Source organism: Dipteris shenzhenensis, chromosome 7, assembly GCF_047967505.1.
Source record: "Dipteris shenzhenensis isolate YYH24624 ecotype China chromosome 7, Dip_SZ_1.0, whole genome shotgun sequence".
Lineage (NCBI taxonomy): Eukaryota > Viridiplantae > Streptophyta > Polypodiopsida > Gleicheniales > Dipteridaceae > Dipteris > Dipteris shenzhenensis.
This window is the reverse complement of record NC_141602.1, coordinates 25,986,139-26,009,391: the sequence shown is the minus strand read 5'-3', so window position 1 is coordinate 26,009,391 and position 23,253 is coordinate 25,986,139. Positions and strand designations below refer to the sequence as shown.

At 43.6% G+C, this 23,253-nt stretch overlaps 1 protein-coding gene across 2 annotated transcripts; it reads right to left on the bottom strand.

Annotated features, from left to right (window-relative positions):
* Positions 1-1,067: 1,067 nt before the first annotated feature.
* ABCF1 (ABC transporter family protein) lies at positions 1,068-23,044 on the bottom strand. 2 transcript variants are annotated; one of them, XM_087377330.1, is made up of 7 exons: positions 22,895-23,044; positions 22,706-22,817; positions 21,925-22,189; positions 16,014-16,087; positions 15,707-15,917; positions 2,477-2,711; positions 1,068-2,347 (listed from the first exon to the last, which is right to left on the bottom strand). In XM_087377330.1, exons 3-7 carry the CDS (start codon positions 22,126-22,128, stop codon positions 1,296-1,298), a joined length of 1,776 nt encoding a protein of 591 aa, XP_087233456.1. In that variant the 5' UTR covers positions 22,129-22,189; positions 22,706-22,817; positions 22,895-23,044; the 3' UTR covers positions 1,068-1,295. The 2 variants fall into 2 exon arrangements, with proteins under 2 accessions (XP_087233456.1, XP_087233454.1); XM_087377328.1 differs by lacking the exon at positions 22,706-22,817.
* Positions 23,045-23,253: the final 209 nt, after the last annotated feature.

The window sequence follows — 23,253 nt, the reverse complement described above, 5'->3', positions numbered from 1 at the left end:
AGGCTCAAGAGAGAACACTCAGTAGCATGCTGAACACCATGCTTAAGCGCTATGACACCATCTCAATCTCGGTGAATCATTTACAGCTATGTTAATGACAACCCCACTCACCTTGAGAGATTGAGAGTTAAATTAAACTCTTCACAAGAATTTATACACTTGGCCTTTATGACAAAATGTACATGGGAATTTGCCTACACATCTGAATTTGCCTAAAATAGGGACAAATTTCTCAGTTGCACAACATAGTTTTATTAATGTCGCAAATAGAGGATAAATACCCCCTATAAACAGGTACAGTACACTTTACCATCACTTCTTGTCATTAGATGTTTGCCTACACATCAGAATTTCCCTAGACATCGACCAAAGAATCTCTGATATATTATTTTGGAGGTGGTAGGATCAGACGGGTTGCGAACTTTACCTTTGATACATCCCCGTAGAGCCCACAGCAGTTAAATGTGAAGAGATAACAGTCTGGTGAGTAACTCTTCAAGATAAGAGGCTATTGGAAGAACACCACTGTGGCCGAGTAACATGTATCCACTGAGCTGTATGAGTAAACATGTATCTATTGAATCGGGATAAATTCCCAAAAAATACAGGGTAGACTGAAGATTATTGGGACAACCCAGTACCGAATGCATCTGTGTTTGACATGTGAAATCACCAAATAGCTGGAAGTATATCATCATGGCTATGCATTCCTCGCTAGAATGAATATGAGCGACATTTTTTATGCCTTAAGAATTCCAATATCAACCAAATACATTCAGATAACCACCACTATTACATCAAAAAAGATACACCAGTCGTGCTTAGTAGGCAATTTATACTAGCACATGCTAAGGCACAAGCATTTGAGATATGTTGTACCCTCTTTGTATTTGCTTCACTATTACGTCAAAAAAGATACACCAGTCGATGTTTCTTAGCAATTTATACTAGCGCATGCTAAGGCATTATACACATTTGTGATATGTTGTTTTATCGACTAGCCCCTGTACCCTCCCTGTATTTGCACACTTCTAATATATCTCAAAGAAGACAACAACGATCCGACCTTTTTGCAGGGAAAAAACCAAGACACGTTTGTTTCCTTTAGTTACGGCACACTCGTAAGGACCAATACTAGATGACCCTGTATCTTCCACATAGAGTGAAGAGACCAGAAGAGCCTAACTCAACATGTTGTTAAAGAGTGGTCAAATAGGACAAAGTGTTTAATACATATAATGAAGAAGAGATGTAATTTGCCAGATTTGAAGCCAATAAGTGTGACTCCATAATGCTTAGAGGCCTGCCTTTTTCTTCAAGTGTGCTTTGAAATCCATGATATCACCCTCCCACCTTGAGACAGTCTTGTTTTCACAAACCCATATTTCTTTGGCTACCTGATTTATGAGCCTGAAGTCATGGCTCACAAGAACAAGCCCCCCATCCCATTCATTCAAAGCATCAGCTAATGCATCTATAGTCTCAATGTCAAGATGATTAGTAGGCTCATCAAGCAGGAGAAGATGAGGCAACCTCCATGCTAGCCATGCAAATATCACTCTGCTCCTCTGGCCATCAGAAAGGTTTTTCATTGGCATAATTTGGGCCTTACCCGTAAGCCCAAACCGACCAATTGCTGCACGCATCTTTTCCTCTTCAAGACCAGGATATTCCGACATCATATATTGTAGTGCAGGCACGTCCAGGTTTAATTTGTCAGCCAAATGCTGATGAAATTGGGCAATACGGAGATGGTTGTGGCGTCTCACCATGCCATCCTGAGGTACCAACTCGCCAGTCATAAGCTTCAATAGTGTGCTCTTACCAGCTCCGTTCGGCCCTACCAAAGCTATACGGGAGTCCAGATCAACTCCAAAGTCAATTTTCTCATATATAAGGTGCTCTGGTGTGTAACCAAAGTCAACCTCCACAAACTGCAATACTGGAGGAGGCAGTTTCCCAACATCAGTAAAACGGAAAACAAGGACCTTGTCTCGAGCCACTCTCTCTGTAAGCCCCCCTCTTTCCATTTTCGCCAATGTTTTCTCTTTACTCTGGGCTTGCCTAGCAAGCTTTGCAGAACCATGTCCAAACCTTGCAATGTACTCTTTCATATTTGATATTTGCTCCTGTTCCCATTTGTATTGCTTCATCTGATTCTCCTCAAGCTCTGCACGTGTCTGGACATACTGATCATAGTTCCCCGTATAGAACTTGAGTGCCTTGCTTTGCATGTGGATAATATTTGTGCATACTCCATTGAGAAAATCTTGAGAGTGTGAAACCACCACGAGGATACGATCAAACTTTTTTAATGTTTCTTCCAGCCACACACATGCTTCAAGATCTGCAAGGAGATAATAACAGAGCAGATGAGAAAAAATCATTCAACCAAAAAAAGGAATATTACGCACAAAGGTGAGTAAAATAACAAAAGAAACCAGAGAGGCCCAGCACTGAATTGAGCAATACTAACCCAGATGATTGGTTGGTTCATCCAGAAGTAAGATTGTGGGATTCATAAATAATGCTCTGGCCAATGCTAACCTCATTCGCCAACCTCCAGAAAAATCACGAGTCTTCTTTCCTTGCATACTTTTTGTGAAACCTAAACCATGTAAAATTTCAGCCGCCCTCTTCTCTGCTCTTGCTGCATCCATGGCTTCCAACCGCTCATACATACGCTCCAGCAGCTCACCCCCTCCATCGTCCTGTGCATGGAACATTGAAATCAAACACCTTAACAAGAGCAATGACGCCCCCCCCAATACACACACACATGCACTACAGACTGTATAACCTTCCTCTTATAAGCAGGAAAACAGAATCTATTTTAAGAACTGGCAACTTGAAAAAAAGGAATGGAAGTTTATTTCACCCTCACTACCAGAAATCAGCATCTCTATCGACCTCTCCAACTACATCTCCCAAGGATCACAGAGCAGAAGAACCACAAGGGGGGAAAAAAATCAGAAACGAGGGGGGAGGGGCAGGTCAGATGAGAGTGGGTAGACAACGGGAGTGATGCAAGAGAATGTAAGGAGAGCATATCCACTTGCCAATGAAATCCAGAGAGACCAACTGTATCAACCGCTTCTTGGAGCCGGAGTCCGTATAATTCTCCAACTCCTCATACCTTAGAAACACGCTCACGCGCGCACTTGCCCGCATTCACATGCACACACCCAGACACACGCGCACGCACACACACACACACACAAAAGGGGGACTCAGCCTGGCAAATCTCATGGAAGAGGAGAAATATGGCAGAGGTAAGCAGGCCTGAGGACGATCGGTATGCATGCAGGGGGGAGTATATACCTAGGTGAGTCCGGGAACATGCCCAAACTCATCCTCTAAAAACACAACATAGAGCAGTTCAATCTCATGATAGTCATAAGGTTGAAAACCATAAACTCCATCGCGCATAGCAGGGACTAGCTACTATGACATCCCCGCTGACATCATCAGCGCCCAACAGTGGGTGTAGACCATATGCTCTCACACATACAAATCCACACCCACACATACTTGAGCATCCATTTATACAAAGTCTTCGTACTGAGTTTCTGTCAGCACTCCGGAGTTGGAAGGGAAGACTCAGCCATGACGAAGGCTAGCATTAAAGGAGAAGCCATCCAGGAAAACACAAAGGAGACTCAACATGGCAAATATGGGACAGGGAAGGAGGGCTCAGAAAGATGGGTATACTGTTATACATGAAGGGAGAGTAACTCAATGAAGGTAAGGAATAAAGTTGTCACAAGAAACGTTTCTAGAAACACATTTCTAGATTTTGCTTCCAGACGGGTTTTAAAATGTATTTTATACAAATTATATATCAAACATAAATAACTATCTTCAGATTCTCTCTCTCTCTCTCTCTCAAAAGAGCTCTCATATACACACATACACACTAAGTACTCTCAAAAGAGTCAAGACACCATAACAGTCTGCACCAGGGCACTTCACCCAATGCACTGGTGTTTGGCCCGTTTCGGCGAAACACGTTTTTTGTGACACTAGATCCTAGAATAAACATTATATGAAATTTCTCCACACGCATGCACACGCGCACACACAAAGGGAGATTCAACCTAGCAAATCGCATGGAAGAGGAGTAATAAGAAAAGGGATGGAGGTTGCGTATGCATGCAAGGGGGTAACTCGTTAGGGTGAGGGATAACATTGTGTATAAAAAGATGGGTAACTCGGAAAACTAGAGACAAGGAGAGTAAGGGAGGGGGAGGCCTCACCCCCCAGAATGTAAAGGGAAAATCCTCATATGGGCACCCTCGTTCAGCCAAAGGCCATGCAAGCGAGGTCCATCAGAGGGGCTGCATGCAAGTGACATCATATCCGAAAGGCTTGGGACATGTGGCACATTGGCACTGGAAGGAGAAAAATCCATTAAGAAGTCCATACTGATCTACTCAAAGGGTTGGTCAGGAATCTCAAGGCACTAGTGTTTTCACAATGACCCAGAATTCCTACTATCACTCCCATTCCATTCAACAATTTCCCATTCCCATCACAACCACACACTTCAAACGTGCTCAAAATGACCCAGTAAACACTTAAGACATGGATACGGAACCAAATTTGTTCAATCTACTGAATAGACAACCCATATAGAAGAGCCCTTGATGATTCTCAAGTTTCCACCTATGGACTACACTAAAGGGATAGCAGGTCCAGGAGGCTTAACCATACAACTGACCAAGAATACCACCGAGTGGATTAACCGTACAACCGATGCCTCTTAAAAAATAATCGACATGTAGCATTTCCCGACCCTTACCAATAAGACGTTGAGCATCATGACAAGACTAGTCAGTGTGAGAGCTTGCCAAGACAAATGACGAACCATAGGCTCAAAGCACAACTTTGGACCTCTGTTAAAGGTAAGAAACCCATTAAAGAGACTCCCATTACACCCTCATACTTTCGAGGGAGAGAATTAGTAATTGGTCACACTCCAATCAATATACCTAGATGAATCTAGGAACATTCCCAAACTCATCCTCTAAAAATACAACATAGTGCAATTTCAATCTCATGATAGTCACTCACAAGGTTGAAAACCATAAACTCCATCACGCATAGCAAGGACTAGCTACTATGACATCCCCACTTACATCATCAACGCCCAACAGTGGGGGTAGACCATAGTATAAAATATGCTCTCACACATACAAATCCAGACACCCACGCATACTTGAGCATCCATTTATACAAAGTCTTTGTACTAAGTTTCTGTCAGCACTCCGGAGGTGAAGGGCAGATCAGCCAATAGCAACTTTTGAAAGCCCTCCAATACAGACCCCAATGTAGGTCTTGGAAGGCCCACAAAAATTGTACTTGGCTAGGGCATACCCAATCCTAGCCACCACCAAATAGTCTCCTCATAGGAAGGTCTTCAATTGCAAGACTCACCAGAAGTCATCATGGAGATTACTAACAGTAAAACATATTGAGGATATAAAAGGTTGTGTCAATTAACAAGTCACATGCAACTTGCAAAAGTTCTATAATTGACAACGAATCAAATTGCAAGAGAAGCTGCAAGGTGTAGTTTTGCGACCTTTTGAGCTCTAGTAACATAGATCCAAGATAGAAATCTACATCTACATGCTAGTATTCAAAACTAGCCTTGAACCCAACTGCTCAAAGTCTTCTACCCACTCCCCTCCCTCACCATGCTTTTTCTAGCACCATGGAGATTACTAATAGTAAAACGTATTGAGGATATAAGAGTTGGTATTCAATTAATTTGAAGACTCATGAAGAACTCACATGTAAATTGCAAACCTTCTATAATTGACAAAAAGTCAAATTGCAAGAGAAGCTACAAGATGAAGCTTTCTAACCCTTCAGGCTCCAATAGCATAGACTCGAAGATAGATAATTTATCTAGGATCATAGGCACTCAAAGTCTTCTACCCAATCCATGTTTTTTCTCTTTCTACCCCGGCTAGGATTCATGCACCTCATAGCCACCCTCTCTATACGTCAAGTCACCTCCGAGCTTGAACTCTAGACCATCTTGACTCCCTACCATAAGAACTTGCATTTGATACCGAAGACCCTCACCCAAGAGGGTGGCATTAAGGGGTTGCTCATGAGGCCAACCAACCCTCGAGCAATGCATCTTAAGCACTTCTAACAAGGACGATAGAAATTCTAAGGTTTCTTTCCTAGCATTTAGAGGCATGGATCCCCAATCCAAGTACTCTTGCCAACAAGGCACAACGGAATTGAAAATGTTCGTGCTTAAAGGCCATGAGGCATACATCTTATCTTGAGGGTCACTTATAACACAATCTCAGCTACCCATGTATAGTGGATGCCCTATCTATCCATAGTATACAAGCGATGTGTATGCTAGCTTCGGGTATCAACAATCATTTGGTAAGACCTAGGCTACAAGCACACAAACACAAGCTTCAATTCACTTAACATTTTTCAAGACTAAGAAAATAAGCTATCTACAAGTTCTTGATTCATGTGCTACTTTCCAAAGTTTCTATATTTGGAAACTATAGGGCATCCAAGTTATTTAAGCAATTTAAACTCCTTGATATCCAACTTGTTCGAGTCATTACTCCAATCTACAATATTAGGTTAACGTAAGTCATAATATAAATCATTTGGAGAATGAATTATCCAATGTAATCACGATTGAGTCCTTTACCATTTTTGTTCCCCAAACCTTATAGATTCTTTGGTTGCCTTTCCTCTCTAACTTTGAATATCTAGAATGTACAAATTCAGATTTTTATTCTTCTTACACTTTTGTTGTAAGTACATGTGCACTGCCACATTATTCAACAAATGAATGATATAGGTGGAAAAAATACAAAATCAGAATGGTCCACGTTGTTAGAAAATACCCAACAGAGGGTACACGCAGCGGAAATAATGCCCAGGAGCTCACACAGTGTGCGGTGTGGGTGTGGAATCACAAACTTCTTTACTTATGTGCATTCAATAGGTGTGCAGACTCATCAATAGACAATGAACCAAACTAGATAGAGATACCATCAAATAATATATTTCCGTCCACAACTATGGACACAATACAAGAGAGACACATCCAGAGTCCCACCAATGGTGTGGTCCTCTGATCTTACCACAAAGTCTTTCTCCTATCTGCTGGCTATCTCTAGACTAGAGTCCGCGTGCTCCACCTCGAGCGTGAGTAGACTTTCCGTCTAGAATGATCCTCTCCACCTTGCTGTCTGGAAACCAGCCTAGGTGGGCAGCCTCCTGCAAACTAAGTCTGCAGCACAAGGTACTTCTTTCTCCTCCTGACTGTAGGCCCAAAGGTAGCCCTGCTGCTGCTCCTTCTGCTGGTGGAATTGCTGCTCCAGATGATGTGAAATGAGGCTCAGGGCCTCTCCTTTTATAGGCCCCAAGGGGGCTGGTAAAAAACCGACCAGCCTGGTACAGACTGGCCGACCAGTCTGTGGCTGGTCCAGCCCTATAAGGCACACAACCCAGGGCTTTCTGGCCCAAACTTCCAGGGCCCTTTGGCCCTCCTTTCAAGGCATATATCCAGCCTATAAAAGGCCTGTCTCCTGCCCACTGACACCCACAGTTCCTGCTGCAGATCTGGGCCTGCACACCCTGCCATATCTGCTCCTCTGCAAACAGTGCGCCTCCATGTCCTAGATCCTTCGCAATCTGTCCCAGACTATCTTGCCTCTGCTCCAGGCTTGTTCCAGCTCTAGGTGTGCTGCCCACATGACAGCCATGATGCTGTCTATGTGGCAGCCCCTTTCTCTCTTTTTCTGTTGGGTACTGCCCTAGGTCTCCCTCCCCCATGCTCTCCTCATATGGGGGCTTACAGATGGGGAGGTGACCTCTTCAACACCCCCTCTCACCGACACATCTCAGCCCAATGCCAACACGTCGATGAAGATGCTCCAGTAACTCCCTGGTCGTAGTCCTCTGGAACCTTTCGGTGTCGAAATCTTTTCCTGGCTTTTCATCCAATGGCTCCTGCTCCACCAGGTCCGATTCCGCTTCCGCACACCATCCTGGTACACAAGTCCATCTCTGGTAGCACCTCCTGGTACCACCTCCTTCAGTCACATTCCCGCCTCTGAACTCGAGCAATCCAGCCGTCACGATCTTCCAGTCATCCCCCTCATAATGAGTGAACAACCTGGAGTCTTCCAGGCACCATGCTCTGAGGATCTATTTCAACCCGTCCTTCCTTTGGCAAGGTCTGCAACCAATGAATATTTCCAGATAACCTGGACCATGAACTCTCGCTGAGTTCTCAAGCAGGTACTCTTCTGGCTTCAGTACTCTTTGTCCACCACCTTCTAGCAATCTGCGTCCGAGATTTGAAGAAGCACCAATACTTCCCCTTCTACCTTCGAAGAAGGCCAATTCCTTCCAATCTCTTATCACCTGAGACAAATGAAGAGCAGAATCTCTCCACAGCATGCTATAAAGACTCAAATGCAGAATATCAAATACATACCAGACTGTTGTACTGCCTGAATGTTCGCTCTGAAAGCAAACCCTGTACCTCAATGAGGCACCTGTCAAGATCCTGTGTAATCCTGTACTGTCCCCTTCTGAAGTCCAGCATCCATCTGACCATGAGACCCCAGGGCTTTCCATGGAATCCACCCTCGTGTCAGTGTCAACAGCCATACACCTGGAAGGTACCAAGCACTCCATACTGTCCTTCACCTTCACAAAGGCATCTGACTCCTCGTCGACCCACGTCTCTATGTCAGACATCCTTACTGTGACTTCTGGATCAACATATCTGACCTCGGTAACACTCGGTGATGTCACCATGAACAATTCTTCGATTACCACATTTGCTTTGGTTTTTCCCTCTGAATCTGAGTCAGACTCCTTTTTCAAATCCGCCTTTTTCTTTCTGCAATCCTTTGCAAAATATCCGGGCATGTCACAATAGAAACACTTCTTCTTGTGCTTCCTCTTCGAAGTCCCCTCGTCATCAGAGTCGTCTTTATTGGACTTACCACCGTTAGGCTTGCCCTTTCCTTTGCCAACAGAATCCTTTGTCAGCATCGCCTTGTCGTCTTTGTCCTCATTGTAGAGCTTTTCCCGAGCTTCCTCTTGTAGCAATAATGGACACAACTCCTCAAATGTCAGAGGTTTGGTCCTCTGTCCTGCTGTCACAGCCGTAACAAAGCTCTTGAAACTCCGAGGCAATCTCCTCAATACCATCAAGGCCAGATGGCATGAGTCTGTCTTCTGACCAATTGCTGCCAGCTGATCCCGCACCACCTTGACCTTCGTCAAATGGCTATGTATCGTATCGCCTTCTTCCATATCAAGATTGTAGAGTTGATGCTGAAGAAGCACAATCCGGGAGGTATTGTCTGTCTCGTACAGATCCTTCAGGGTGGCCCACGCCTCTATTGACGTCTCGACCAGCTGGATATGCGAAAGAACGGAGTCCACCGTAGTCCCTATGATTATTGCCAGCATGGGCATCTCTTTCTTCCCAAGCTTCAAGCTCCTCTCTGTCTACTGCCAAGAGTACCTCTCCTTTACTGTCCACCATGTCCTCCGGCTTCGACTCCTCTCCCGTGGTCAGCTTCCACAACTTCCGAGCCACTAAATGACTCCGGATCTTCACTTTCCAGATCGGGTAATTAGTCCCGTCCACGTTCCCAGACTCTCCAAAGTTAGGGATAGTGAAAGAGAGAAAACTGGAGGAGGAGGAAGGGAAAGCAGGGGCTGAAGAGGCTGTAGATGTCGACATCTCTGCTGTACATACCACACAACAAAGTCAACCAAACTCAATTTCAGTAAACCAGAACTCTGAACGCACCTGACTGAACCTGAGTCACCCTCCTCCTCGCAAGGGCACAATCCTCCAGACGTGGAAGTCGATTCCCTAGAGCTTCTGAATCAAGGTCGTCCTTCAGCAAGGTCCCTGCCTTCAAGCTCCCACACCTGTGAGCCTCCTACTTGGGCTCTGATACCATGTTAGAAAATACCCAACAGAGGGTACACGCAGCGGAAATAATGCCCAGGAGCTCACACAATGTGCGGTGTGGGTGTGGAATCACAAACTTCTTTACTTATGTGCATTCAATAGGTGTGCAGACTCATCAATAGACAATGAACCAAACTAGATAGAGATACCATCAAATAATATATTTCCGTCCACAACTATGGACACAATACAAGAGAGACACATCCAGAGTCCCACCAATGGTGTGGTCCTCTGATCTTACCACAAAGTCTTTCTCCTATCTGCTGGCTATCTCTAGACTAGAGTCCGCGTGCTCCACCTCGAGCGTGAGTAGACTTTCCGTCTAAAATGATCCTCTCCACCTTGCTGTCTGGAAACCAGCCTAGGTGGGCAGCCTCCTGCAAGCTAAGTCTGCAGCACAAGGTACTTCTTTCTCCTCCTGACTGTAGGCCCAATAGCCCTGCTGCTGCTCCTTCTGCTGGTGGAATTGCTGCTCCAGATGATGTGAAATGAGGCTCAGGGCCTCTCCTTTTATAGGCCCCAAGGGGGCTGGTAAAAAACCGACCAGCCTGGTACAGACTGGCCGACCAGTCTGTGGCTGGTCCAGCCCTATAAGGCACACAACCCAGGGCTTTCTGGCCCAAACTTCCAGGGCCCTTTGGCCCTCCTTTCAAGGCATATATCCAGCCTATAAAAGGCCTGTCTCCTGCCCACTGACACCCACAGTTCCTGCTGCAGATCTGGGCCTGCACACCCTGCCATATCTGCGCCTCTGCAAACAGTGCGCCTCCATGTCCTAGATCCTTCGCAATCTGTCCCAGACTATCTTGCCTCTGCTCCAGGCTTGTTCCAGCTCTAGGTGTGCTGCCCACATTACAGCCATGATGCTGTCTATGTGGCAGCCCCTTTCTCTCTTTTTCTGTTGGGTACTGCCCTAGGTCTCCCTCCCCCATGCTCTCCTCATATGGGGGCTTACAGATGGGGAGGTGACCTCTCCAACACACGTGTCTGATTGATGATAATTCCTAGTTATTGGACTCAAAGGCTAGCAGGCTCATGACACGTAAAAGGCATTGATTTCAATCATAAAATCAGTGCATTTAAGGTGTTCTTGAGCTTGCAATACCTACAAGTTGCAAGCAAAGCACAATGACACTATTCTCGTCTTGGTTAAGTTGCAGCCATGTACGCTGATAGAAACCATCTCTCTCATAAAAGACAAATGCACCTCCAAAACCTAGCTTGACAATGGAGCTATACATAAAGTGTGGCAAGACAAAGGTACATGAGCAAGGGTCACTCACCCAAAGACTCTCTAAGGAACAAAGCAAGGCTCAATACAATGCATTCGCATGAGAAATCATATTCGCGTTTGTGCACTCAATCAATAGGCACGCACTTGCTTCTAGGTCTCCCTCTTCCTCCCCCTCTCCCTCTCAAAATCCTTTATGAACACCCCTTTGAAGTCCATGTAAATAGATAAGCATTATCAGGTGCATATTGTTCTACATGTTGGAATATGGAAGCAAGAACTAGAAACTAGAAATGAAATAACAAGATTGAAAGACAAGAAATACCTTGAGAAGAGTGTAGACAAGACACAAGCTAGACAGATAGATTGCAATGATGTGACCCATGAATATATGGGCCAAAGTACAAGACATAAAGCAAGAGTGCTTATGGGATAATTGTAGAAGTGCCACATGGCACACACTCAAGACATAAAGACTAGACTAGACTTAGACAAATGTAGACTAGGAAATAGTACACTTAGTGTGCACTTATCTCCAACACACTCCTTAAGTGGACACTAGCAGTAAGACTAGAAGACAGACATAAAGACTGATAGAGTGAGAGACAAGATAGAAGGCATGACAGACAAAGATCCTGAGACACCCCTCCTCAAGTGATATCCTCATATGGGTCCACAAGGGTAGGGACAAGATGGATCTAAAACAAAACACAGTCAGATTGATAGACAAATAGACAGACAGACAAGACTAGATAAACAAAAGACTGACTGTAGACAAACAGAAAGACCAAGACACTAGAACCCCTTGACCTACATCATCGGTGGTCAAGGTGGTAGACAAGACATAGAAGTAATCAGAAAGCCCACTTCTCATCATATGAGGAAGGAACAACAGGATCTGCTGTTGGAGATGCTGCAGCAACATGGGCTGAGGTAGATGCAGGGGCTGATGTAGAGGGTTTGGAGTAGCAGTCCCTCTCCCGGTGATTATCACGGCCACAAATGGTGCATGGATGAGCCTTGAAACAATCCTTCTCCATATGATTAGTTTTGCCACAATGGGTGCAAGGCTTTCTTACCTTAGAACTTCCTTTCTTTGCTAAAAATGCAGTGTCAGTTACCTTTCGTTATTGAGTTCTTTCTTCCTCTTGGAGAGCATTGATGATACCCTCAAGAGAAGGATTATTATGATACTTGAAGGTAGTGACACGAGTAGCATAGGTGTCAGGTAAGCTTTTGAGAAGCACAGCAATAGCAATATCTTCGGAGATGGGAGACTTGACTGACGCAAGCTGAACCATAAGACTGCGAAGATAATTGACATGAGAGGCTATAGTAGCTCCTTCCTGCATATGTAAATCAAAGAATGAGATCATAAGTGCAATCTTAGAGTTTTTAGATCGGGGTCCAAAAAGGGTATCCAAAGTGATCCATGCTTGAGGAGCAGACTGTATGTCGGAGATGTGATGAATGCAATCATCTCCAAGGCCGAGCAATATGATAGCATAGGCTTTGTCATTCTTGGCAATGACAACTTGCTCAGAGGGACCTTCGAGAGCAGCACGGTAAACAATGTCCCAAAGACCTTCTTTCATAAGATGGCACTTGATTTTGATTTGCCAAGTAAGTTGGACCCATTGAATTTGGCGATAGATATGAGAGAATGAGAGGAAGATGCCATGTGGGAAGGTCTTACCTCTTGCTAGGATGCAAGGGCAGTGTCTATTCCCTTACAATATTGCAGAAATGAATGAAAGGAGAGATCCAAGAAGCCGGTTCTCTCACCACTTTGTCAAGGCCATAGCATATGACAGCCCATCGAAGCAGGAGGAACCAGCAAAAAAGAGAGACTGCTCAGCAAACTGAAAGAGGCAAAGCACAGTACCTTAATCCCAGGCAGAGGCAGAGGTGCAAAAAGGGGCACAGTCCAGGAGGTCGAACAGATGGCGCAGATCTCCGTGAAGATGGAGCAGATCTCGAACAGCAGCTGGAGAAGTGCGGCCTGTGCAGGTACGGATTCCGTACAGTCGTACAGACTGTACGGACAGCGGAGTACGGACGGCGCTGATCTGTACGGACAGCAGGTACGGATTCCATACAGTCGTACGGACTGTACGGACACTCTCGTACGTTGATGCAGGAGCGACAGCAGAAGCGGGAGCTGATGGGTGCAGATCTGTGGCTGAACTGCGCAGATCTGGCAGAAATGGCGCAGATCTGGAGCAGAGATCTGGCGCAGATCTGGAGCTGCACGCAATGGCGGGGCAGAAAGAGGGAGAAATGAGAAGAGGGAGAAATCTGAGAAGAGGGGCAGATCTGCAGCGGGGGAGACATCTGAGAAGAGACAGACTGAGGGGAGAGAAGAGGGATCAGCCTAGCTCTGATACCATGTTGGAATATGGAAGCAAGAACTAGAAACTAGAAATGAAATAACAAGATTGAAAGACAAGAAATACCTTGAGAAGAGTGTAGACAAGACACAAGCTAGACAAATAGATTGCAATGATGTGACCCATGAATATATGGGCCAAAGTACAAGACATAAAGCAAGAGTGCTTATGGGATAATTGTAGAAGTGCCACATGGCACAAACTCAAGACATAAAGACTAGACTAGACTTAGACAAATGTAGACTAGGAAATAGTACACTTAGTGTGCACTTATCTCCAACACTACATAGTTATTTGGGTCTCCAATTAGTACACTTGGTTGATTGTATGTGCATTTGATAAAGTGAATATGTACAATTGAAAATTCATGTGTAAACACGGTATACTATGACTATCTTTGAATCTCTCTCTTAATAGTTAGGGTCCACAACCGAACATGCTTTGGAGTGGCTACTAAATTACACCATATGGTTCTACAGTCATTGATTTCAATTTTTCTTATCCTCTAGACTTAGATCGATTTGTCTTATCCTCTAGACTTTGCCTATCAGCCCAGATGTGGTATCTACGTAGTTCACAATTCACACTTTCAAATGCATTGGAGTGGCTATTAAATATCGTTGATTTCAAGTTTTGATATCCTCTAGACTTTTGCCCATCATCCTAGATGTGGTATTTGAGTTAACTTTCAATTTTTCTTATCCTCTAGACTTAGATCGATTTGTCTTATCCTCTAGACTTTGCCTATCAGCCCAGATGTGGTATCTACGTAGTTCACAATTCAACACTTTCAAATGCATTGGAGTGGCTATTAAATATCGTTGATTTCAAGTTTTGATATCCTCTAGACTTTTGCCCATCATCCTGGATGTGGTATCACTATTCACACACTTTCAAATGCCCATTTAATTGGCCATATGGTTCTATGGTATTTGAGTTAACTTTCTAAAATTATTCCAAACTCCCTCCCTCCCCCCCCCAAGGAGACTGCTAGGGCTAGTTGAAGCGAGGATTCAAGATGCAAATCCCGGTGTTGAGGCAATCATGTGGTCCTGTCCAGCGTTTTCTTGCCCCTCTTCCGCTCTCTTTCTTCATTTTTCTCCTCCTGATAGCTGGAAACCTCCTACACCTTGAGGGGAGCCTGGACGAAGGATAGGCGTGAGGAAAGAGCTTGCCTCTCTGCTATAGAATGAGGGGATTGGGTCCAGGTTTTGTTTTTCATTGTTCTTTCTTGCTTTGGAGCTTTTACAGTGCATGTGTGTTGTTTGCAGTCCTTTCTGGTCTCTCTCAAGTTCTAGCAAGCACCCAGAGGCAAGGGTGATCCTAGAAAAGGCCTAACGACACTGTGGATGCATGTGATAGCCTTGAGGCTGCTTTGAGCTCAGTTTGCCAGTGGATTGGATGCCCGGATGCCTCTCAGTTGGGTCAATTCAGAAGGGGATGCAGAAAGGCTACTTTGAGCTCAATTTGCCAGTGGATTGGATGCCTGGATGCCTCTCAGTTGGGTCACTTCAGAAGGGGATGCCCAAGATTGCCTTGCCAATTGGTATTCTAGTGGTGCACTTGGATTCGAAGCCCAGAGAATAGATAGTGGATTTTGCAGAGAGGAACAGTGCAAGGGTTGTAAAGCATTTTCCATTCAAAAGCATCAAATAAATACCAAAAGGGGCACCAAGGCATTTAGGACCAGTGGGTGCATTGTGTACTGTGTTCACTGAGCAGGGGCATTTTGGTCTCCCCTTTGTTGTTGTTGAAGTTTGTTTCTAAGTTTTGCTAAGTGATTCAAGTGACTAAAGCTTGCATTGTGGCTATTTATGAGGTGTATGATTAAGTAGATGAAGACTACTGCCATTTAGTTCTTTGAAGGCCGATTACACCCCTCTCTCTCTCTCTCTCTCTCTCTCTCTCTCTCTTTCTCTCTCTATCTCTCTCTCTCACACACACACAAGCTCCACTCATTGTATTAGTCTTTTTAGTCTCATTAACCCTTAGGTCTTTCAAAGACTCTTTCTTTCTCTCTCTCTCTCTCCCCCTCCATTCACTCCCTCCCTACCCCCAACCATACTTTTGCCAACATGATGACAATACCTGAGCTGCCAATATCTCAGCTTCCTTTTCAAGTTTTAACCTCTCTTTGTCCACATTCACAACAGCTTCCAAAGCTGTCAAGTCTGTTGCTTCGATCTCACGAGTCAAGTGGTAGATGTCCATGTGTTCTGGAATTGGAAGCTCTCGACACCCTATAGATGCTAGAAGAGTGGACTTTCCACATCCATTTAAGCCCAAAAGGCCATAGCGTCTACAAACAAATAAGGTCAACATTAGTAATCTTGCAATAAGAAAAATGATTTTCAATCGTACACAACGCATGTAGAGCCCTCAAAAGAAAACGTACCTCCCATAATTAAGCTCAAGACTTGAATCCACGATCAAATCGTGACCATGAAATGTAACTGACAAGCTTTCAATCTGAAAGCCAAAGCAACGAGTCAATATCAAATTAAAAAGTACCATCATCAGCGAACCACCATCCCTCATAAGATCCATAATTTCAAACAATGAATTCAATACTAGCTTCTTCGACGTCAAAACATGTCATCGAAGAATAGCTCACATACAACAAGAGAAACTATAACTACAAGTTATGGCTATCATTCATAACCTAATAGACAACTTGATGGGCTATTTTGAAATCCCAATTCAATATGAAAGTCAAAGCAATGAGTCGCCAACAAACTAGGTTAACACACCACTATCCCTAAGAGGAAGTCAATGTAAGACTTAACCTCAATCACATAGGATCCATAATTTCAAACAATAAATTGGATAGTTATATCCTTCGACGTCAAAATAGTATTTTAAAAATGTATAGCTGTAACATACAACGAGAGAAACTTTAGAGTTATCATTCACAACCCAAGAGACAAAACTTGATGGGCTATTTTAAAATCCCAATGATCAACTTTCACACTATTGGTATCACATGTCTAAACACAACTTGCAAATGGCAAAACCGTCTTGTTTTCATGCATAACCACAGTGCAACCTTAGGTCCAATATTTTCTCTAAACCTTAATCTCTCATGACAAATTTAAAGCTTTTGTAGTTTAAATTATATTTCTTAGAGGTCATTTAATATTTGGACCGCTAGTTAAAAATCAATAGAAGTCACGCTTTCACATACCCTAGACTCTCACATATTCACTTAGAGGCCATTTAATCTCCAATGTGTTATTTAGTAAATCACTAGACGTCACGCTTTCACATACCCTAGACTCTCACATCTCATACATCAAAGATCGTTGCATTTGACTTCATCTTGATGATGGGATAAATAGCATCTCTATCCTTCTACAACAACTACATTTGTAGCTGTCACTTCCTTGCCAAAGACAATGCCTTCTACCTTTATCTTAGAACCATGGGTTTGGCATCTCTATGCCTCCACAACATTTGCAATTGTCACTTCCAGGCCAAAGACAATGCCTATTTTGTCTCTGCACCGCAGGTGACCATCCACATCTTCCTCAACATTAGATCTTTACCTTCCACACTAAATACTTATTATCATCCAGCTTTCATCCATCACCACATTGGGAATCAGCAAGCAAGATGTCGAAGCAATAGAAGATAATAGACAACCAAGCATGTGCAGCAGTTATGCTCAACTCTCCCGGAACTCACACCAAAGTGCTTCAAAGACAAACTCAGATCTGTCCATAAAGGTATAAAAGCCTGGAAAACTAAACCAGCTGCTAGCTTTATTTAAGGCTGCAAAACTGTAGATCAAATGCTGCTGCTCTTAATCTATCTGCATGCCTTAGCAGGATTGGGTGGAATGAGGGTGGGCAGCTACAAATGCCTCTTATATAGAACTGGGAAGACAGTCCCCCCACCATGGCGGGCGTGCGCACGGGCAAACCAGCAATCTGACTGACAAAACAGGACACTTATGGGCCTGTAGGAACTAGCAGTTGCCAGTCCTTACCGCCCTTCCGAGCTCTAAAATTCAGTCCCATGTGTGGGGACTGTTATGGATAGTCCACTCTCATCCTCATAGGAGGGCTCACATCAAGGGCATTGCCTACATTCTAGCAGTGCACCACTGGAATCCTTGTCTTCCACCTCCTCCCTGCTAAGATAATTATTAAGTAGCTCGTCATCATACTATTCGATGAAGTCAGATTGAATTTGATACTTTAACATATTTGCATACATTGCAATTTGTTTTTCTTCTTTCTCGGGCCTGATGCAGTGCAATTAATGATGACAGCAGATGATACAACCACGGGCATCATGAGATGAGGATTAATCCTTCAATTGTATGTCTTTCACCAAACCTTTGAAGGCTGCAGATTTATTCCAAGAGCAATCTCCCTGACATACCAAACCTACAACAGCAGCTTCTATCACCCATACAGTGGTGCAAGACATGTAACTAATGTTCCTTTACTGTTTTTGCTGGTGTCCCTTTGTCTTGGACATCAGGCCTGATAATGTCTCGTTGCAAGTAGTAAGCTGCACTGTACAGTTTGGGAGCTCTAAAAGCAGAGTTATGTACAAGTACCACTGGTCCCTTTTAACACAACCTTGCATCACAATTACGTCATTACGATCACCCACTTCTTGGACCTCCCCTCTCTCATCTCCCTTCAACTAATGTCTCATAGGTGTCAAAAGTTCCCTCATTAGGCTGAATAAGCTTAAAACAAGTATATATATATATATATAAACACAACCTTGCATCACAATTACGCCATTACGATCACCCACCTCTTGGACCTCCCCTCTCTCATCTCCCTTCAACTAATGTCTCATAGGTGTCAAAAGTTCCCTCATTAGGCTGAATAAGCTTAAAACAAGTATATATATATATATATGTATATATATACATGAATCTGTGAACATGCCCAAACTCATCCTCTAAACACTCGTAAGGTTCAAAACCATAAACTCCATCACGCATAGCAAGGACTAGCTACTATAACATCCCCACTGACGTCATCAGTGCCCAACAGTGGGTGTAGACCATAGTATAAACATATGCTCACCCGTACAAATCCACACACCCACACATACTTGAGCATCCAATTATACAAAGTCTTTGTACGGAGTTTCTCTCAGCACTCCGGAGGTGAAGGGCAAACTCAGCCATGACGAAGGCTAGCACTGAAGGAGGAGGCTAATCAAAAAGTAGTCCAAAATCTCTTCATTCAAGCTACAACTGCTTGTGAAGACAAAACTATTTCATTTTAGACTCTCCCAGACAAGCATCTAAATCTAGGTGATAGGGCAACGCACCACTTGAAATGGAAAGAATTATCCCATTACCAACAGGCCGCAACATGGACGAAAACTTCACAAGGTGAAATTTGCATGTCCGCTAATACAGCAGAAGCATATATCTACATGAATCTAAGAACATGCCCAAACTCAACTCTTAAAAGCACAACATAGTGCAGTTCAATCTCATGATAGTCACCCATAAGCAAGGACTAGCTACCATGGCATCCCCACTGACATCATCGACGCTCAACGTAGGGTGTAGACCATAGTATAAACATATGCTCTCACACGTACAAATCCACACACCCACACATACTTGAGCATCCATTTATACAAAGTCTTCGTACTGAGTTTCTGTCAGCAGTCCGGAGGTGAAGGGCAGAGTCAACCATGACGAAGGCTAGCACTAAAGGAGGAGGCTAATCAAAAAGTAGTCCAAAATCTCTTCATTCAAGCTACGACTACTTGTGAAGACCCAACAATTTCCTTTTAGTCTCTCCCAGACGAGCATCTAAATCTAGCTGATAGGGCAGTGCACCACTTAAGATAGAAAGAATTATCACAGTACTAGCAAGCCGCAACATGGACAAAAACTTCAAAAGGTGAAATTTGCAAGTCCGCTAATACGTAATACGACAGAAGCATATATCTAGATGAATCCAAGAACATGCCCAAACTCATCCTCTAAAAACACAACATAGTACAGTTTCAATCTCATGATAGTCACAAATAAGGTTGAAAACCATAAACTTCATCACACATAGCAAGGACTAACAGCTATGACATCCCCACTGAGGCCATCCGCAATCCACTGTGGGTGTGGACCATAGTATAAGCATATGCTCTCACGCACAAATCCACCCCCCCCACATACTTGAGCATCCATTTATACAAAGTCTCTGTACTGAGTTTCTATCGACACTCCAAAGTGAAGGGCAAACTCAACCCTGACGAAGGCTAGCAATAAAGGAGAAGGTTAATCAAAAAGTAGTCCAACATCTTTTCATTCAAGCTACAACTGCTTGTGAAGACTAGACGATTTCATTTTAGTCTCTCCCAGATGAGCATCTAAATCTAGTTGATAGGGCAACGCACCACTTAAGAGAAAGAATTATCGCAATACCAACAAGCCGCAACATGGACAAAAACTTCACAAGGTGAAATTTGAATGTCCGCTGATACAGCAAAGGCATATATCTAGATGAATCCAAGAACATGCCCAAACTCATCCCCTCATCCTCTAAAAACACAACATAGTGCAGTTTCAATATCATGATAGTCACTCATAAGGTTGAAAACCATAAACTCCATCACACATAGCAAGGACTAGCTACTATAAAACCCCCACTGGCGTCATCAACGCCCAACTATGAGTATAGACCATTGTATAAAGCCCAACTGTGGGTGTAGACCATTGTATAAACATATGCTCTCACACATACAAATCCAAAAGTCTTCGTAATGAGTTTCTATCGACATTCAGAAGGTGAAGGGTGGACTCAGCCATGAAAAAGGCTAGCACTAAAGGAGATGGCTTTTCAAAAAGTAGTCCAAAATCTCTTCATTCAAGCACAACTGCTTCTGAAGACTAAACAATTTCATTTGTGTCTCTTCTAGACGAGCATCTAAATCTAGTTGAGAGGGCAACGCACCACTTAAGATAGAAAGAATTATAGCCAACCACAACATGGGACGAAAACTTCATAAGGTGAAATTTGCATGTCCGCTAACAAGACAGATGCATATACCTAGATGAATCCAGGAACATGCCCAAACTCATCCTCTAAAAACACAACATAGTGCAGTTTCAATCTCATGATAACCGATTATAAGGTTGAAAACCATAAACTCTATCATGCATAGTAGAGACTAGCTACTATTACATCCCCATTAAAGTCATCAACACCCAACAGGGACTAGCTTAAAACATCCATTGAATTCCATCTACCCTCTGCACCTTCACTTCAAAGAATTAAGAATTCCTCTTAGTTTTCTTAAATTCAGAATTCGCCTTTGTAAGACTAGAATACATAAACAACAATTATGTTTAAATTTGAAGCATGACACTAAGCCATATCACCCATGGATCAAAGAGATGTCACCATGAAATCTATCAAGCCCCTACTACCACCACGTGTCAACCATGGATACAACCATATCATCAAAGAGCTTCAATTGAACAAACATGCCATCAAAAGATTTGTATTATTGAAGAATCACAAATTCTTCGATAGCATGATTGCAAACAAATCTTACTAACCCTCACACCCAAGTTTCATTGGGTATGATGCCACAACACCAAACACGCATCCTTTGGAACTAGTGTGTATTGCATTCTATATGATATACAACTGTTTGGACAAGTTGAAAACTCTTTTGCAGCAAACTTACAAGAAAAACAAGCAAGATGCCTACCTAAAATAGAGGTCACAAGGTACATGAGGGACGAATTATGCGCTTCCAAGGTATGGAGGCCTTTGCAACAAGGTACTCATGGGCACCAATCACATGGAAGCGCTTACCAAATTATAATACTATTTGGCATTGAAGAGCATTATGCGAGCACCCCTATCTTTTGGACTATCTTCACTCTATTACAAGAGCTCTTTGTAAAGATAGTAAATTTTTCCCAGAGCAAGGATAAATGTAATATATGGAATCTAGATTTAGCTGCTATATAGCTAGCTTTGATGCTGTGGAGTGGATACATCTACCACGATAACTTTGCTAAACTTCATTTCAATTGCATTTAATGTCCTTCGTTGTGTTGGCAACGTTTGTTTGTTAGCAATGCAAGAACAATTTCCTAGAGTTCCTTGCTCAATCTCACTGCTTCCATCCAATTTTCCTCCATAGAACAGCCGAATCACAGAAACAATAACCAGCGTTAACGATTCAGTGTACTCACCGTACTTCATTCTTAAAGGTTGTCTATCCTAAACTTCTCGCCAAAGTACAAACAGAAAGAAAAACTATGGCAACTTTGCAAATACTTTGAAACCCAACAGCTGCATTCTTACGTGAATATCTCGGGATTGTGGATGAGAAGCAAGCACTCCTGTACATGTCCGGTCAGTTATCTGCATAGCACTAATCTCATTTGCAACCTGATCAGCACTGCCGTTAGACACGTCTGTTTTTGAATTGGAAGCCTTAGACCCACGCTTGGCAGCCGCTGCAGCCTTCTTCTGTGCGGCCTTCTTCTTGCTTGCATCTGAAACCATTTTTCTCTCCAAGGAATAGCAAGCGTTGAAAAGTTATGCCAAACTGGATTATAGAGCAGACCTGCACAGCATAACATTTCAGCATGGGGAAGCGCTGATGTGAGAAGAAACGACCATTAGACTAAACAATGCCCATCGGACAAACCCCAGATTAAACGGATGTTCGAGCTTCTGGAAAGCGTTATAAAGCGAATAAAACACAAGAAACATCCCCATGCCATTGCCAGATGGCAACAGATGAGACACGAAAACGGAAAGGCAAGCAATAATCAAATAGTGCCTACAGAGAGTGGCCAAGCCATATTCTGCAGGTGCAAATTGTCATACAGGATCGCCATACAGGCGAAAATGAAAATTTGAAGACTTCGGCGCACACAATTATGGAAGCAAATCGTTCACGAAATTCCAAAACTCTACGCTATTTCCGCCTGCTGCGAAAGGAATGATTTTTAGAACGAAAAAAAAAAGGCACAAGCTCCTGATCTCTCCCCGTGTGCCGCGATTCCCTGTTTTAACTCCCAATGCACTCTAGATCGAGTCGCCGCCTTTCTATTAAAGCCAAAGTGAGAACTGTCACCGCTAGTCGTATTCTCTTTCCCGCGCAAGGGAAGCAGAAAAGGCAGGGAAGCAAAGGATCTCTGTAGGCAAGGAGGAACCCGAAAACTAAAGAATAGATGAGGCTACGATCCCTGGAGCAATGTGAGAGGCAAAATCAAAGGAGGCAAAAAAAGCAAAAAGAAAGCGATAAAAGAGAGAGGGGAAGAACCTGATGAAATGCAGGGCGAGATGAGGAAGGTGCCGGCGAAGAGCAGGAGGGGGAGGAGGAGGAGGAGCAGAGGAGGCGTAGGAGAAATTAGGGTTTTTCTTGGGAGGATGCAAAAGGCGATGTGCGCTGATGACCCTCAGCACAAAAGGGTAAAGAAAAATTCTTGTAAAGCTTTGCTCCCCTTTTTATATGTCCCCCCCCCCAATGACTCATCGCCCCTCCACCCACCACGTGGCACCTTTTCCTTCTTGTGGTCCACTTCATTTCTAGATTTTTTTCCCTCTCATCTCAGGTCGGTGTGAACTCACCCCCCTCCTCACTACCACTCTTACCTCGCTTATCAATGACACCACACTACA

Bases quoted from the DNA above. Each gene is read 5' to 3' on its own strand.
- ABCF1 (XM_087377330.1), bottom strand. From the start codon at position 22,128: ATGGTTTCAGATGCAAGCAAGAAGAAGGCCGCACAGAAGAAGGCTGCA. The intron at 16,088-21,924 runs GTAAGAATGCAG...TTTGGCTTTCAG, and splicing joins CACAATCCCGAGATATTCAC to ATTGAAAGCTTGTCAGTTAC. The intron at 2,712-15,706 runs GTATTGTCATCA...TTCCATGCACAG, and splicing joins CTGAGATATTGGCAGCTCAG to GACGATGGAGGGGGTGAGCT.